At 32.4% G+C, this 18509-nt stretch overlaps 1 protein-coding gene across 1 annotated transcript; it reads left to right on the top strand.

Annotated features, from left to right (window-relative positions):
- The first annotated feature begins 279 nt into the window (after positions 1-279).
- On the top strand, positions 280-18267 carry LOC129231241 (putative methyltransferase-like protein 7A). The gene is made up of 3 exons (XM_054865516.1): positions 280-347; positions 9587-10120; positions 13519-18267. The coding sequence occupies exons 2-3, from the start codon at positions 9599-9601 to the stop codon at positions 13753-13755; spliced, it is 759 nt and encodes a 252-aa protein (XP_054721491.1). The 5' UTR covers positions 280-347; positions 9587-9598; the 3' UTR covers positions 13756-18267.
- Positions 18268-18509: the final 242 nt, after the last annotated feature.

Here is an 18509-nt window from a genome sequence, read left to right as displayed (position 1 = left end):
TAATGAATGTTTCAAACTTAAAACCTTTGACAGCAAAAAATTCCATTTGTCAGAAACAAATCCATTTTTCTTAATTATATGTCTTTTAAATTATTTGATCGTTTGACTCTTTTCGTCTTCTTTGTTATGTGTAAAATTTCTCTTGTCTTCTGGCGTTTCTGGTTCTGAAAAGCAATGTTGAAAAGTTTTTGTTTTAGCTAATAGAGGGCGTTGTATGCTTCTCCGGTTGAGAAATTTACCTCGAGGGTCGCTGTGCTAGAATAGAAAAGTTTGAGAGCTTGCGTGGTAAGATGAAAGTTTGTGTCATCTAGACTAGATTTGTGTTTTAGTCTGAAGTATTTGAATGGGTATTTTTTGCAAACAATTTCATGATTTAAGTTATACTTTTGTTGTAAATTGCTTATAAAATTGTACGGGTTTATAATTGAGATGTGTTTAATACTAGAACTGAATTTTCAAAACTCTTGCTTATGATTGCATTCTTCTAATTTTATCTTCCATTTATATATTTTCAACTGTCACATTTATTGCCTAGATATTTTTACTGTCAAATGAAAGTTGTTTTGTTTCCACTCACAAGGTAACGCGATATTTCATTCAAATATTCAATAATTTGTTTAAATGATTTTTTTTTCGTGGTAGCCGAAGAATTTCCCTTTTTATTTACCTATTTTAACTTATTTAGAATTTATCGTAGTGAAATTGTTTCGTGCGTCTCGGTGGTAATTTTTTCTGCAACAAAAATAGTTGATAAATGTTTTCGATTATTAACTGTTCAATCCTAACAAAATGCGTAATCTTTCTCTGAATGCTATATGCAGTAGCTAAATTCTAATTGATTTTTATCGGCGAAGTTAGTGCGGTTCATTCTAAATTATTATCATCAATATTGAATCTTGCTTTTTATTAAGACCAAAATAAGTATTTAGTTATTACATTGTAAAAAAAAAAATGTATTAGCAGTTTCAGAATTGAGTTGATCAGCTCTACCAGAGTTAACTCTTTATTTTGGTGAAATGTGGTAATTAATTACGATTCTTTCCATTAGTTACTTGTGAATAATTGGCTATCTTTACCCAAAATATGAACTAATTCTTGCTTGGATTAATGTCTTGAAAAATGCTGAAAGTTTTTTTGAAGATGTGTTTAGCTATCACTTAAAATTATCACAGCTGCTAAAAGTAACTCAAATTAATTTGCTATTGTTTATCTTATTATCCTTAACATGCTTGATTGATCTCACAGACCGCTCAAAAGTTCATCCGATCACCCCTATTTCATTTTCAATCTGATTGAATGGTTTTTCCCAATAGCTTTTTGTTTTGTGACCTTGAACACCCCCCCCCCCCCTTGCTTAAGTGTATCTTTAGGCAAGTGCATCTGGTTTAAATTTCATTGCATTATTTAGAAGCGGTTTGTGAGACTGCACCTCCCCTTCAGTGTCACAATTTTCGGCAGTAGTAGACACCTGCAGTAGTCAGCAGTAGTAGGCTTTTAAGGTTAAAACTGCAGATATAGGTTCATTTATCTTATCCGCGTTATGCGGAAGAAATACAAAATATTCTTGATTAGGATTAGAAATGTTTGAAAGGTTCATAAACGTTACACAATGATGTTCTAGGGACAATGAAGGCTGAATTATTCCCTGAAATACGACGCAAAATACTAATAGTTGAAAGGTTATAAACATTTTCCCATAACATGATATAATCGGTTTTCTGGTACTAAAATGTTCTGTATATATTAGAAACTAAAATGAAATCATTAAAAAATAATCAATTCATTTTTATTATGAGTTGTTAGTTATTTACTGCAGCATATGTTTTTCTCGAAAAATCTCAAGACTCAAGCAAAATTTCCTCGGAAAAAGTATATTTCGATTCAAAATTCGAAAATATTTTTTCCCTGTTCTAATAAAAGTTCAAAGAACATCTAAGGGAAATTACAGGAATGTATCTTAATAACACGATTTAAAAAAAATTGTAAATAGAGCGGTCTCTGAGCAAGGCCGGATTTAGCTTTTGAACTGCTCCGTGCTAAGGTGAAAAACTGCGCCCCTATTGACCTTTGTCCCCCCTCCCCAACCCAAAATACATGGAGATAGTATTTTTACATTTTTTAACAATTATGCAAAAAATGGTATGCGGTAACTGAATAATTAAATGTAAATATTTATCATAATTTTGACTGAAAATGTTTCGTTTCGAAAAACGATTAACAGAAGTTAGGTAAAGAGGATTTTAAAAAAAATATTTAGAAAAAATTTTTTTGTGAATATTTCAACTATTCAAAAACAGTTAAAGCGTTACCAAGTTAATATTCATCATATAGCTTAATCTGATAAAGGACAAAAATCAGGTGAATTGCTTAATATATGCAGAAAAAAAAAAAAAAAACTACCAATATCACTCACAGAGCCGTGTCCAAGGGGAGGGTTTTAGGGGTTAAACCCCTCCCATTGGGGAAAAAAATCTATTGTCAAATGAAGAAAATTATTGACTTAAATTAACTTTAATGTGAAAGTCTGCGTTTAGCGTTTTTTTCCCCCTTTTTCTGTGAAGTTTTTCTGTAATTTAACTCAGTAATTCTGTAATTTTTTTCTCTAATTCAACTTAGTTGGACTTAAACGCTTGCATTTCTTTCTTCTTTTTTAACTTAAAAAGTTTTACATAACATTCAAATGTTATGTAATTTACAATTGTTAAAACTTTACCGACTGAAATAATATTTTGAAAAAACTGTAGTGGTAGAACCGCTGAATGATCTACCAATACAAAGCATTAATATTGCTTATTGTACGGAGGTAATGATAAATTTGGCATATGTTGCAGCTATGAACATGTATTAGTAATTGTGTTTAGTAATGTAATTTGCATCTACAATAAGCTCGTTCTTGTTTAGTTTACGACGAATTAAGTATTATTTCAGAACATAAAATCTGATAAACAGTCTACATTATAAAAGAATTTGTGGAGAGTTTTTAATACTTGTTGCAATAAACCGCATAGTAAACAGATTTAATTAAAAATAACAAACAGGGTTTAAAAAAAGTGAACCTGTAAAATAAAGGAATACTTTGGTCACTTGTGCAGCCAGAATTATTCTTGAAGAGGGGGGGGGGGAGGTACAGCAGTACTTACAGGTGCATAAACGCTATATTGGGATCGACAATTTGTCGTAAAACTAAAGGTTGTGTTGAGGTTTGAATCCCCCCCCCCCACAGGTAAGATTAAAACCCCTCCCTTTATGTAAATCTGGACACGGACCTGTCACTCATAAGAGCAATTATTCTTACGGAAATAGGGAGTTCGGAGATTCTTTCCCGGAATCTTTTTTAATTCGTTCCATAAACGCAATTTTAGCCGATCTTTGGGGTGCAATGATATTAGGAAACTCCCCCGGAAATGTTTAGAAATTGAAGCATTAAAATGCGGTTGTATGCCATATCATTTATGATTGTCTGAGAAATTGAGTCAGGTACTTTCCCACAAAACTCTTAGAAATTTGAAGTTTCAAAAATGTAATTTTAGACTAGCATTTATGATGTAAGGAAAAGGGGCTCGGAAACTGTTCCCTGGAACTTTTCGTAGTTGAAGTCTTGAACGCAAAATTTTAGACGATTCGAAATTTCAGTTTGAAAAACGAAATTTTTATTGAGAGGGCATCCCGGAAAAATTCAAAATTGAATGCCTAAAAACGGGTTTGTGGGCCATCTTTGACAACGTTAGGTAAATGGATGAGTTTTGGGGATCGAAAAACCCAATTTTAGACGGGTTTTGTTTATGCCAGTATGATGGGGCTAGAGGAGCTTCCCTAAGACTTTTTTGAAATTGAAATTATATTTGAAAAAAATTTAGACGTTCTTGAATGACTCCAAGGGCGCATAGAATAGAGAGGAACCCTGGGCCCTCTCAAATTCCTTTTTAAAAATTTAAATAAGGGTAATTATTGTCATTTGGTTTAAGTTTACACACAAAAAATTTCCATGTTTGTATCTCCAAAAAATAAATAAATGATGATAATAATACTTTAGATGGCACCAGGCAGTGGTACAACCTGACGGGTCAGGGGTCCGCGCCTCTTACTCAAGAGAAGAAAAGAACGTGTATTTGGAAAACGAAGTTACTAAGAAAAAACAAATAATGTTGTGGGGAAAATCTTCCTTATTTCAAAAAGAAATCTTTGAACCAAAAACTTTCAACAGGCACAATTTATTGGGCAGCAAACAACGCTCCCCTCTCGTTCTTTTGTTTCTTTCTTTTTTTTTTTTTTTCTAGTCTGCCTGAAAATAAGAGTCTTCAAATCGCTGCGCCCTGTAGCTCTCCTCCCCAGCAAGAAATTAAAAAGAAGGTTTAACTATTCGTTGGAGTAACAATGGGTTATTGATATCATATAAAAACGTCTAAGGAAATGCGTTTTTAGGAAATCGATTTTGAAACAATTCTCGATGAAAGTCCCTGAACCACCCCTCTTTCCCTAACGTTACTACCAAAGATAGTCTGAATTCTGAAATCGTGAATTTTAGATTTCAATTTCGAAAATTTTTGGAGAGAGATCCCTAACCGCCCGTTATTGCTTAGTGCCTCTTAAGATAAATTGAAATTGCGCTTTTGAATTTCGAAAATCCTTCAAGCGAGGATCCGATCGACTGATTATTATTCGACTGAGTTTGGAATAAACGATCGGAAGGCTTTACGGTGCGCCCTCTTCATCTGTGAATGAAAGTCGCCTTTCTGTTACTCTTTTTTGCATTTAAAAAAAAAATGTTGTAGAAACATTTTTTATAAATACAAATGAGCAGTTTTACACATGGATTTTTTTATGGATGTTTTCCCACTATCGCTTTATGAAGCGTTTTTCAACCCTTTTTTAACGCTGCTCCCCCCTTCACTTTGTGGAGAAACTTTGAAAACTGTTTAGTCATGTATGAATTATATAATTTTCATTTTTAGGATTTTGTTTGCTGATTTTTTTTTTTCTTTTTTCCCCCTTCCTAAATTTTATTTTTACAGAAACTCAGTTGCGATACTTGCTTACTTTAATTAGGTAATTTTGCGCCCCTCAAATTTTTTGCTCCGTGTCGGGGCACGGACTGACGGAGTGTTAGTCCGGCCCTGCTCTGAGACCTCATTTCCCTTGTTATGTCCTACTTTTTCACCTTCCCTCTTACGGATTAAATGTCGATGATAAAAGTCATGTACATGCTTTTCTATAGAATGCTGTTATTTATATTTTTAATCTGGTTCAGTCACAATTGTAAGAGGGGAAAAAAATCTTTTTATACCTATCTTGTCTTTCATATATGAAAAGAAAGGCATTGGTGACATAACTAAGGTGACCAGAATTGTTTTCCTTAAAACAGGAGGCTTTAGAGTTTTATGCGACAGTATGCTTAACATTAAAATAATAATGACAATAACGAAAAAATAAAAAGATTTTTTTTTCAACGGTTTTGTGCTTATTACAAAACCGTTCAAAACAAACAAAGTACAAATGAATAAATTTAAAAGAAGAATTGTACCACAGATTTCAGCAGACAGGCATACAATAATACTACATTTAGTCGAACACTATTTCTAATTAAATCTAATATGAGAACTTTTATACTTTGTATTTACTATTGTCATCTCTCAGACTAAGATTGTTGAAGGAAAGTTTTGAAAATATTCAAAACTCTACTTAAAATTAGTCAAAAAAAGCAGGCATGTGTGAGTACTGCTCCACCTTTTGATAATTTTAAAAGCTTCAATTCATCAGGGGCGGATTTATAGCCTATTCAAGGGGTGGCAGTTGAAAACCGTAAAAGCCAGTCATGTAGGGGGAGGCAGGGTATCAATTGCTCCCCCTCCTTTATCCTGTATTTTAAATACTAATCGCCTCTCACGAACTTATCGCCATCTTGAAGTATCAAATCTCCCCTTTGGGGGCTATCACCCCCGGGGTTGGAAACCACTGTTCTAAGTCATAGCAAAATGTATTATCATACCAGTGCAGTGGTTAGAAAAACTACATTTTTTTAATAGCGAACTACAACTACAACTACTTTATTACAAATGTAGTTAACTACAACTACTTTTTTCAAAATGTAGCAACTACAAACTACTTTTGAAAAGTAGTCGATACTTCGCTACTTTTTAAAAAATAAATGAAAAGCATTGGATTTAAAATGTGAAAAAATTCAACCTTCAAATTTTTAATTCTTTCCTGACAGTGAATTTTTAATTTAAGAAGTAAAACTCGGCTACTTGAAAATGTAAATAGATGCAGGTGTAATTTGATTTAAATTTTACTTAGTCATACATATACATAAAATTGATTTAGGTGAAGAAAAACATGTTTTAAACAAAAGAGAAAAAATTTAATTTCCAATATAGGAGTTGATTTTAGAGGAACTTATATTCTGTAAGAGTTAAGTAATTGATTTTGAGCTTCAAGTTACGGGTCTAGACATGGACACCATCTTCTTCCTTACGCTACTGATAAAATGAATAAAAACATTATTCAATTTTACCGAATAACCTCAAAAACGTACAATATTTAATAATTGACTTTTATTATGTTAACATGCAAAAACTCAATCAGTGAAAATGAAAAAAAAATCAAGAAGTAGGAAAAATATCCCAAACGATCGAAACAAACGAATTTTGGAGCTAGCACGAATTCCTCACCCGCAACACGAAAATTTTCGGAACTGAATCGATGGGCTTAAGTATTGTCCTTTTTATTGGGTAATTAAATTTTTTTGTGCGTGAATGGACTTTTTCTTTAGCATCACTGAAAGCGGAAGTTCTCACACCGTACTAGTTGAAACATCGCTTTGTTGACGTACAAATCACCACTCCGTATATTTTTCATTCTAAATATGGCGTTGATGAAAGATAATTTCACACAAATGGGCTGTTTAGCTAAAGTTTGAAAATGAAAAAAAAATAGAAAGTTTCTGATAACTAAAGAAATTTAAAGATTTTTAAAATGCTTGAACAACTAAAAATGCGTCGAACATAATTACTGTATCTATTGTACAGTAGTATTGTTGTGCTTGTGCTGCACTTTATTATTGCTACGTAATATACGTAACGTACTGTTTCATTTTACGCCATTCTTTCCCATTGATTATGTGCATCCTAACAGTATTTTTATTCAATAACACAGATTTTTCACCTATGCGAGGAATGCATCCCTCGCGTAAATGATATTTGATTGTATATGCTGATGACATTGATACCGAAAGCTTTTTGCTGGACGCTAAGTTTGCATGAAACGGAAAACTTTCCGTTATCATAAATTTCTATAACACTGTAATATTTATTGTTAACCGGCCAGGGCCTAAAACATTTTAAAATTCATCCACGGGACACTTTCTGCTCCCAGAAAGCACAAACGCTGCACTAAATTGGCAATTATAGCTTATTTTTTTCTTTCTGTGCATGCTCTATTTGAGGCGAATATTGGGGAAATTTGAACATTTCGATGCCAATCAAATTAATGGCGTCAAACAAAGAACGTATGGTATCATATGTCTGAGGTCAGCTTGTATTTTTCTAAGTCTTACGCGAATCTGATTGGTGAAACTTTTACTCGCTTATGACTTCTACCTGTAAGGTTCGTTTGAAACCTCGTTTTTTTTAAACTTTATTTAAAAATAGTTTTTTGAAATCGCTACAAACTACTTTTTTTCGTATCGAACTACTCGCTACTCTACTTCTTTTCAAAAGTAGTGCGCTACACTACAAACTACTAAAAAAATGTAGCTACTACAGTAGCGTCGCTACTTGTAGCATGCTACTTCCAACCACTGTACCAGTGTAGTATAGTCCATGGAAGAAAAAGGTTGGAAGACACGTATAGAAATATAAAAATTATTAAAGATCAAAAAAGGGGGGAGGAGCGAGCTTAGGTTCAAATGAAAAAGGGGGTAACGCTGTTTATCCTCGACTACACTAACTCTCTAAACTTAATTTAAAGTAAATTTTTGGAATGTACTTGATTGAAATTAGTAGCGATAGCTAGTAATTCCTTCAATTCTAATAATATTGGTTTTAGAAAATGACGGTCATGGAGAGATTGGGCGCCCCTACTGCCCCCCTAGTAAATCCGCCACTTCAATTCATATTCAGACTTGAATATTTTTAGCACATTCATGGTTGTTTAAAGTATATGTTAGGTGACAATACTGCTTCTACTTTATTAATTTACCAAATGTGATTTATAAAGAAACCATAGTTAATATTTGCCAAATAGGGTTGCTGTTTTTGACACACTGATCTACTAATTACATGGTTCTGCTTAATTTGCTCAACTGGTAACTGTTATTTTTTCATTTATGTGACTAACTTGGTCATCGCTTTGTATAAACTTCTTACTTTTCTTTCCTTTTTATTTTCTTTCAATTCGCTAGAGTAGCTGACTTTTAGAAAACGGGACATTTCTACATCCCCGACACTATGTGCAGGGACAACCTGTTAGGCTGCCTGAAATCGGAACTGTCCTGTTCAAAACGGAATGTATGACCTCCTTAGACATGGCCCTTTTAATGCAATTTTCTGTTACTATTTTTTTTTTTTTTTTTTAATTTTTCATCCTTTCTAAGTTGCTGCAAACTCCTAAAAGATCTTTAAAGTACTTTTTTATTCAGAACTTCCAATTAATTGAAAATGGGTTGGTTCTAGTTTCTAGTTACTGGTTATGGTTAACTGAGGTTTCTACTGTATTATATATGACTATTTTGTTAATCTTTTAATTACAAAATGTGGAATATTCTTGCTCTTGCTGTCAAACATGCTTGTGTTATCAATAAGTATATTTCAAACAAATCTAAGAAGGTTCTGCCTTTATATAGAAGTTTGGTATTGCCTCATTTGGAGCAATGCTGTTCAATTTCGATCTCCTTATCTCAAGAAAAATATTTCTTTATTAGAAAGGGTTCAAACAAGGGCTATTTGGCTACTAAGGGGACTTTAAGATTTAGGTTATGATACCAGACTTAAAAGGCTTAATATGTGTAGCCTAGAGCAAAGGAGAGTCAGAGGGGACATGATTCAGTTATTTAAATTTATCAAAATGAACGATGATAATGAGTTAAATTTTGTACGAAAAGCAGGAAAAAAGGTCATTGTTTTAATCTATTCAAATCTTAGACTAACCTGGAAATTAGGTAAAATTATACTTTAGTAGGGTTGTGGGCACTTGGAACAGTTTACCGGAAGAAACTGTAATGAGCAAGGGGGTAGATAGCTTTAAGAAGGCCATTGATCTTCTTTGTGGACATATAAATAGACTAAAACTGGCCTTGCTAGACCCAGAGCCTGTTGTTGATCACATTTGTATTTGAATAGATTTTGAATTAATCTAAATGTTATTCAGTGTTTATAAAACACTTTAATGTTTTATTTTAGAATTTAGTGGTTTATGTTTATTTTAAAATTGTACCAAGTTCATCAATTCAAATACCTCTGAAGAAGGGACACCTCTGTTTAAGGAACAAAATAACTAGTACCCTCACTGTCCTTTATTGAGTGGTTCTATTGTATTGGCTTTCTTACCTTCTTATCCCCTTTCATTGTATTAAACTATGACTTTTTTTTAGTTACTCAACAAAATGGAAGTTGTTATATATGCTGGTCTCTCTACAATATGGTGGATGTCAAGCATGTCTATTCTGCTGCCGTTTGTTCTTCTATTAAAGTATAATAAATCATTTCGCAATAAATGGTTTGCCTGGATTTTCGTCAAAATCTGTGGTCCAGCATTTGAAAAGAAAATGACTCCTTTGCGTAAAGGTGCTTTTGTTCTTTTAAATGACGCTTTATCCGAAAGAGATAAATCAGTTCCGTTAAAAGTCTTAGAAATTGGCATTGGGTCAGGAGCCAATCTACAGTTTTATCCAGAAAATTCTGAATTGATAGCGCTTGATATGAATACATCTTTTGAAGAATATTTTCGACAAAATCAGAGAAAATATCCTCAAGTAACCTATGAAAGGACTGTTCATTGCATGGCTGAAAATATGCAGAAAGGTGTTGAAGATTGTTCCGTCGACCTTGTCATATCTACCTATGTATTATGTAGCGTGACAGATATCAATGCAGTTCTTAACGAAGTTATCCGTGTTCTTAAACCTGTAAGTTTTTTTCATTAATTTGGTAAGCATGTTACAAACATATGTAATAAGTATTCCCCTTTTGTATAGATTCTATCAGTGTCCTAGAATTTACCCAAGTATCCGAGACCTGCCCCATCTCTTCGCTAATTGATAAATGCTCATCAGCTATAGGTCCTTAAAAGTTCATGAAGAATAAAATTGTTGCAAAGTATGGTGTGCAAAAAAGGGTCACTAGGAAGTCCTTTTTTTAGCAACAAAGATGTTTTAGTTCTGAATATTACTGCTAAATGGTACTGATATAAAAGAGCTTCAGTAGAATTACTCAAACTATATACAGTCCTGTTGCATACCCATGATACATGAAGATTTCTCGTGGAATTTTAGCCAAGCCAAAAAATCTGGCCTGCTTTTTTTTTTTTTTTTTTTTTGGATTCAACAGTTTAAAAACAGTTAACCTTTATTAGAAAAAGCTAATGTTTTTGAAGAAAATATTGATTTTGGTATTTTAATTTAGTCAAAATGAAAACTATATTTACATCTCTAACGCAATTACTAAAAAAATTCCATAAAAAAAGACTAAAAATTATGTACAGTGAAACTGTGATAAGTCAAAATTGCAGGGAAACTGAAAAAAAAAATAGAGTTATTGAAAATTCAACTTATATCGAAAATGAAAACAAAACTTAGAATAAAATACTACTACTGAAACTCATTAAATTTATATTATGAGCAAAAATTGATGGAATAATGTATCAAGGAGATTATATTTTTACTTGATATGATTATCATGTGATATAATTACGTACATTCAAGAGTTTATATAGGTTGGAAAACAAATATTTTGTCAAAACATCTGTAACCTAATCATTTCTTCCGAGCATAAATTTGTTTTTTCATTGAATAGTCCTTGGATATTGTTAATGCCTCAAAGGAGGAGTAGGGATCATACGGATAGTATTCTTTAAAAATGCGCAATATATCTGCTGTTCTTCTTGCATCTGGAATAAATAGGTAATTTTACCACTGACTATAGTTCCTCTTTTTCACCAAAATCGTTTTCGTTATTTTCTCTTATGCGCCATGTACTAAGTGACATTAATGATTACTAAGTCAGACAGAGTACTAAGTGAAGGTACTCTGACTAACTGTGACACTACTGATCTACATCAGTAGGATATTCAGCGACTAAAATTCCGTCATCTATTGCAATAAAATCCATAAAACCTGCATTTGAAGGAATGTTCATTTTCTTTTGTAAAAAGCTCCACTTTTTTTTCCAAAAATTATATGAGAGAACAGTTGCCTCTGTGCATAAAACTGAGCCAATTAGTCGCTGCTTTAGTGTTTCCCCTATGAGATAGGGAGTCCTCGTTACTCCAAGACAAACATGTGCAATTTTCATTGAAAGTTTAAACCTAGCAGTGTTGACTTTATTGTTCTACAAAAATGTTTGGAAAGTAATCCTTTCAATTAGATTGTTTATAAATTTTTAGTGGCATAAATATTTTCCTAAATTTGTTTATTTGGAAAAAGATATTAAGCATTACCTATTAATATATGTTTGAACCCTCTCCTTTAAAAGCATTCAAGTTTAAAAGGCAACAAAAATTAATGTTTTTTTGAGCTTTTAAAATCAAGTTCAGTCTTGTTAGAAGCTAGCTGAATGTCCCTTTATGATAAGTGACATGCCGGATATTTCGTATCTGCTTTCTCATATTCAAATTTAATGGAATGAAAGAAAGGGGGCTCAACCAAATCGAGCACTCTACTGCCCTGGAAAAGTAAAGAGCAGTAACTGCTTTTTTTCATTTTCTTTTTTATTTTTGTCATTTTGCTTTATTGAACGAGCTTACGTATTTACTGCCAAAAAAAAGCGCGAAAAAACATCTAACTCCAACATTTTCCTATTGTTAGTTTTGAATCCAAAACAAGTTTCTTCAAATATCTTAAAAACTCATTTTTGCAGATACTGCTGTTTATTTGACCACAGCAATATATTCAGATGCAATAAATAATCGATGCATATACATATATTTATTATTTGTATTTGTTAGCACTTTTATCTATGTACACATACACTGATGAGCCAAAACATTATGACCACCCAGTCATTAAAGCGTTGTGCCACCTTTGGCCTGCAAAACAGCTGCGATATGTCTTGGCATAGATGTCACAAGCTCTTGGTAGACGTCGGGAGATAGATTGTACCAAATGTTAATACAGCGGTCACCCAAAGTTGAGATATCTTGACATGGTGGTGTTTCAGCTCTGAGCTGCCTTTCTATGAAATCCCCAAATCTGGTGAAATTGGTGGCCAGGGCATTAATTGGAATTCTTCATCATGCTGCTGGAACCACCCCAGCACAATTTTAGCCTTGTGACATGGAGCATTGTGCTGCTAGAAGATGCCATTTCCAGTAGAGAAGACCGATGCCATGTACGGGTGCACCTGATCTGCCACAATGTTCAGATAATCCACAGACTTCATAGTATGTTCTTCTACAACTAAGGGTCTCCGAGCCTGTCAGAAAAAAGTCCCCCAAATTATTATACCGACACCACCAGCCTGTTTAAGACCAACGGTACAAGACAGGAGCAACTGTTCACCTGTAAGACGGTGAACCCTGACACAATCACCCACGTGATGAACAAGAAATCGCGATTTGTCGGACCAGACAACTCTCTTCTAGTCATCCAAGATCCAGTCTTGGTGTTCTTGGGCCCACTGTAGGCATAGTTGGCGATGATGATTGGTCAATAGAGGCACACGAGTGCGACATCTGCTGCGCAGTCCCATATCCAACAGTGTCCGCTGTTCTGTGTTTGGAAACACTTCCACTAGCACCTGCATTGTATTGAGCTATCAGTTGATCAACTGTCTGCCTCCGATTTTGCTTTACCAAGTGGCCTAGTCTCCGACGTCCCTTATCTTTGATGATGCATGGTCTTCCAACACCTTTACGCCTACTGTTGGTTTCACAGTCTTTTTTCCACTTTGCATAAGTACTAGCAATGACAGATCGTGAACAACCTACCAGTTTTGCAGTTTCTGAGATACTCGTTTCGAGTCTTTGGGCCATCACAATCTGCCCTCTACCAAATTGGCTAAGATTGTTATCCTTTCCCATAACTTGCAAAAGAAAGTACTCGAATGAAGCCTTACCTTCTCCAGCCCCAGTTATATACCAATCCCACCTCATCATGTGGTCTCCATGTCATCCAGACCAGTTCTTTGAAAAAGTTAGGGGTGGTCATAATATTTTGGTTCTTCAGTGTATATCTTTATATAATTTGTTAATTGATTTTTTAGTCTTATGTAGTTTTATTATTACAAACACTTTTAATGTTTGTCTTAACTGCTTTCCAATATGTTTAAAAATATTTTTATAAAATAAAATATTTTCATTTATTTCTAGGATGGAAAATTTCTCTTTCTCGAACATGTGCAATTTCCATCTCTTGAATGGGGTTCTTTAATACAAAGTTTTACATCACCATTGTGGAGATTATACTTTGATGGCTGTTGTCTGAATAGAAGGATTGATGAGGATATAAAAAATGCTAAATTTTCAAATGTGAAGCTTAACAGACAGTATCCAGCTTCGTTAAATATGTTTATCAGGCCACATGTAAGTGGTATTGCAACAAAGTAAACATGTTATGATCTTTTGCAAATTTTATGCTGTTGATTGTTTAAATATGACATTTTTTAAACAACACATGTGAAATAACAGATTTCAAACACTGTGTATGGGTTTTCTTATCACTTAATTTTTTCATTGTTAAATATATGTAGAACTATTTGTTTGAAATATACATATGCACGAGTAATGTTTCTTTTCCTGTTTGGTTTTATGATATAAATTGGGGAAAAATTGACACCTTAAGTTTGTTAAAAAAGTATTAACTAGTGAAAATGACAGCAAAATGTTTTAATGAGTTATTTTAAACTGCAAAATTTAGAAATATTAAATTTGTATTGTGTGATTGTTCTGAGTGTATAATATCGTCTATACACATGCAGAGTATTGAATATGAAAAATTGTTTTTCATTATCAAACTCAAGAAATTGTATCAGAATGTAATTATGTGACAAAAATAAGTCTTAAAGCAATTGAGAGGCTGACAAGGGGAAAAAAGTAAGTCTGAAAAAGTATATTTTACAGGGTAAGCAAAAAATGACGTGTCAAGTATCATGGACTACATGCAAGTGCCATCTTCTGTAGCTTGTAGAAACTAAACCATTTTCACAGTTGGCTTATTGTCTATTCCGTGCCATTGGCTTAAGTGTTTACTGTTTTTCCATGAAAAAAAGAGAAACTCAAAACTTATAAATTAGGTACTGTTTTCATCGTATCAGCCCCCAATTGTAAAAGTACTTTTTAGTAAAGATCACATCATGAAAGTCGGGTTATAGACCAAGAGCTGGCTACACAAAAAATTGATCATTAGATATATTAAAAATTTTAGCAATGGAGAAAGAGTACATTTATTGCCCAGTTTGCCAAGCAGACAAGGGACGGAGCTGTAGGCAGCCAAAGTATGCAAGTTTTCTTAATCAATTCTGAAGACTTCTGCCCATAAACTGCAGATTTTTTGAAGGTTAATCCTGAAACTTCAATTCTTCAGATTTAGATATTAAGATTTTTACAGAAATTACAGCACATGGAGTTTATTCTGCTCAAAACTAGGCATTTTTGCAAGGAAAATAAAATGTGATGCTGATAGAATAACAATAGTTACATACATGTATAATAATTAGAATTTCATGCTTGAGTTAATGCATTCATGGTGTTTGCTGTTTTGGTACCCATAACAATTATTTAATAAATGCCATTCAGTCATTCATGTTCAGTCAACCAAATATGTTGACTGACTCAATAAATCATATCTATTAAAAAAATAAATCATGCTGATCGTGTCATTCAATTAATCAATTGCATTCATTCTAATGGTCATGTTCAATTAATCATTAATTTAATAAAGCCATTCAGTCAAGTTCATTGAATGAAGCCATCATGTTCATTTTATTACTTCTAAGTAATCAGTCACTTTCAGTCAACCAAACACAATCACTAAATCAGGCACATTCATTTAATCAAGTCCTTCAACCAATCTTTTCCTTACAAAATGAAATTGAACATGACTGATAGAATGAATGTGATTGATTGTATGTGACTGATTGAAGAAACAAAATTGCTTGATTCAATGAACATGATTTTCTAATTGAATGAATGTGATTGATTTATTTAATGAACGTGTTTTATTGATTTGGTGAACGTAATTGGTTGACTGAACCTGATTGGTTGATTGATTAAATGGCATTTATTAAACTAATGTTATTAGACGTAATGAATGTTGACTGAGTATGATGGATCAAACATGATATACGAATGTAATTTTATGTATACATACATATGTTAACCCTCCAATACACTTGTCCATAAATTTCAGTGCTCAGTTTGCGTTATGAGCAACCTGCCTTGAAGGCATCCATGTGATGTCGCAAAACTTCAAAAAATACGCCCACATATTGAGTATGTTAATTCAATCACATAATTTAAGTATGGAAAAATTCTCAAGACATTTTAAAGGTTTTAAACTTAACCTTCAAAACATCTGCAATTTTTGTGCAGACATTTCAGAATGTCTTAGGGAAATTTGCACCCTTTGACTACTTACCTCCATGTTCCCTTCCCGGCCCTGGCAGACGAGGCAATAAATGCTTGCCGATGTATATATTCGTGCACGAAATTTTAGAGTACTTTATGATCATATTTTTGTGTAACCAGCTCTTGGTCTATTGAAAGTTTTAGTCTCCTGAAAAATGTTGATTTTCATTCAGTACTCTGCATTTATAACAACAATATGTATAATTCATTCTGGCTAAAGTCACTTATTGATAACAGAAATCCTGTGAGATATTGTTTTTTTTTTTTGGTTTATTGTTTGTGTTTACATTTGTTCATTTAATTATTTTTGAGACCTTTTTAGTTTATATGTCAGATTAGTTTAAACAAATCTGCCAGCCTTTTTTTAATAACTTTAATAGTTTATTCAGTGTTTTATTCTTTTAACATTGAACTGAAGTTTTTGTGTTAATTATTTTCTGTATTACTTATGGTAGTTTTCTACTCTTATTTCCATTCTTAAAAGTGTTATGAAAATGGTAAAATGTTTTGTTGTTTTCCCGAAGACTTGCTAAAGTAAAATCTTTTAACTAGAATATTTTTTATTCCACATAAGTTTTCTTTACCTCATGACACAAGTTAGTCATTATCAATATGATCTAGAAAGCAGAAGATGTTAAGAAGTAGCAGGTCTTTTAGTTCTTTAAAAGTTTAACATGTATTTTTTCACATATTTTCTTGTTGTGACAGTATTTGTATTTCAAAAGTAGTTAGAAATGAAGGCCTTGTGGTGGATCAAAGTTTGCCTGGGAGCGGAAGGGGTAGGCAAAAGATATATGCTTACAATGGGGAGAGGGGTAATTGACCCCTCCCTAATGACAGGCCTGTTTTCCTAGAGAACTGTTTTTGTTATTACTAGAAATCTTAACTGAACGTCAATACAACTTCATTGATCCAGTATATTTTAGGTATAAAACAGCACACAAAATGTTTTATTTAGTCAGTGAGGAATTCTTAGATTATTTAATATTTTAAATGGTATGCTAGTTAATTTTACAAACTATGTTACATGATTCTTGAACTTTACTCAATTTATACTAATCTCATTTTTGGCTGAAAGATATTACTTCTTATTTACAAGGACTGGTATTGTAAATACCATGTACCAATTGTATATTGTGAGAAATCGGGCATGGTGAGCTACTAATTAACTTTAAAAAATATTTTTCTTTTGCCTTCTAGACCCATTTCAATGAAGGTAATATATCGAGCTTATGAACGAACATATGTGATTTGTATTGAAAATATTTTGCCTAACTACATTGGATTTTATCAATTGCAAAGAAAGTTCTAAAAATATCATTGCAATCAATTCAATTTTCACTGCTTTCACCATTTTAGTTGTATTTTAATGGTGATGAAGATTTTTTTTATTATTTGTAAGGAAATTTGTATTCACAAAATGTATCTAATATGTTTCTTCTTCAAATTATATTGTGTTATGGCTATTCCTACCTGTGAGCTTTTCATTCTAGTATTGTTCAAAAAAAATCTTTACAGTTCCTTAAAATATGATTATAAGCCTAGGCATTTAAAATTACAATCAGGTAGTTCAGTGATCCTGAATCTTTTAGAAGTTTACTAAAACTTGAAAAGTTTAACTCCAGAAGCTCACCCACCACTAGTGAGTCTCTTTGAAAGTATCTTTGTCATAGCACTTACTGCACAATTCATCCTTGAAATTATTTTAACTACTCTAGAAATAATAATGAACCTTTATATATTTTAGTTTAAGCAGGAAAAAGCAATCATATTTTTTGTATATGATTTACAAAATTTGATACTTTTAGGGTTTCTGATCCTGCTACGTGTTTAGTTATATCTTTGGTCAGGTAGTCTGGTAGCCATAAGAAATATTCTCGCTTAGTTATTTTGTCATAATTATTTGCAATTAATGAATCAAATGTTACAAAATTAAATTTTAATGTTTCATTTTTGTAAATGAAAAGTAATTATTTTTAATAAGGTGCATATCATTATTTTATTCTATTTAATTGTGGCAAACACTATGGCTGTTTTTAGTAGTTATTAATTTTTAGTAATAATATATATGTCATGGTTTTGGGGGCCAAACTTATTGAGTCATTTTTTTGACCAATAACCCTGCATTTTTGGTGCAATATTAATACAACTAAAGTAGCAGAGTGCATTTTATTAAGCATGTACTGCACTTTACTAGATTATGTGCGTGTTGTATTTTCATTTTTGTAATTGTTTTGTTGTGTGTTTGTTAGGTAGGTGGTAAATTGTTTTTCTAAAACGAGCTTTGCATTCAAATGTCATCTGGGGAAAGTAAAGTACAATGTTTGCTAGTTTTAACACTTATTAGAATCTTTTCTGCATTTTGTTGTTTATATATGTTATTATATAAAATGATTTTCATACCTTATAAGGATAAGTCGTTGCTACTTTAATTATATTTTCGCATTTTTTGGTGTATAGTTTAAAAAATGAATAAAGTTGTTGTTTTCCATTTACTTGTTTGTTTATTTGTACAAGTTTTCCGGTTGCTAAATTACCTAATTTGCAATCTGTAAAAGCTGTTGTAATTTATTTATAACTTAAATAATAATAATAACTTGTAATTGTTTGTATAAATTTTCAATTCATAAATAAGTTCTCTTGCAACTTGTTTGTATGGGTTTTCAATGCTTAACTAACTATCCTTGCCGCCAGGTATTTATTGTTCATTTTGAAATTTTAAATATTTAGTTGTA

The sequence above is a fragment of the Uloborus diversus genome, chromosome 10, assembly GCF_026930045.1.
Source record: "Uloborus diversus isolate 005 chromosome 10, Udiv.v.3.1, whole genome shotgun sequence".
In the NCBI taxonomy this organism is placed as follows: Eukaryota; Metazoa; Arthropoda; class Arachnida; order Araneae; family Uloboridae; genus Uloborus; species Uloborus diversus.
The sequence above is the reverse complement of the archived record's forward strand: the minus strand, read 5'-3'. Positions and strand labels throughout refer to the sequence as shown.

Excerpts from the sequence above, each read along its gene's own strand:
- LOC129231241 (XM_054865516.1), top strand. The coding sequence starts at position 9,599 with ATGGAAGTTGTTATATATGCTGGTCTCTCTACAATATGGTGGATGTCA. Across the intron at positions 10,121-13,518 it reads TTATCCGTGTTCTTAAACCT|GATGGAAAATTTCTCTTTCT; the intron begins GTAAGTTTTTTT and ends ATTTATTTCTAG.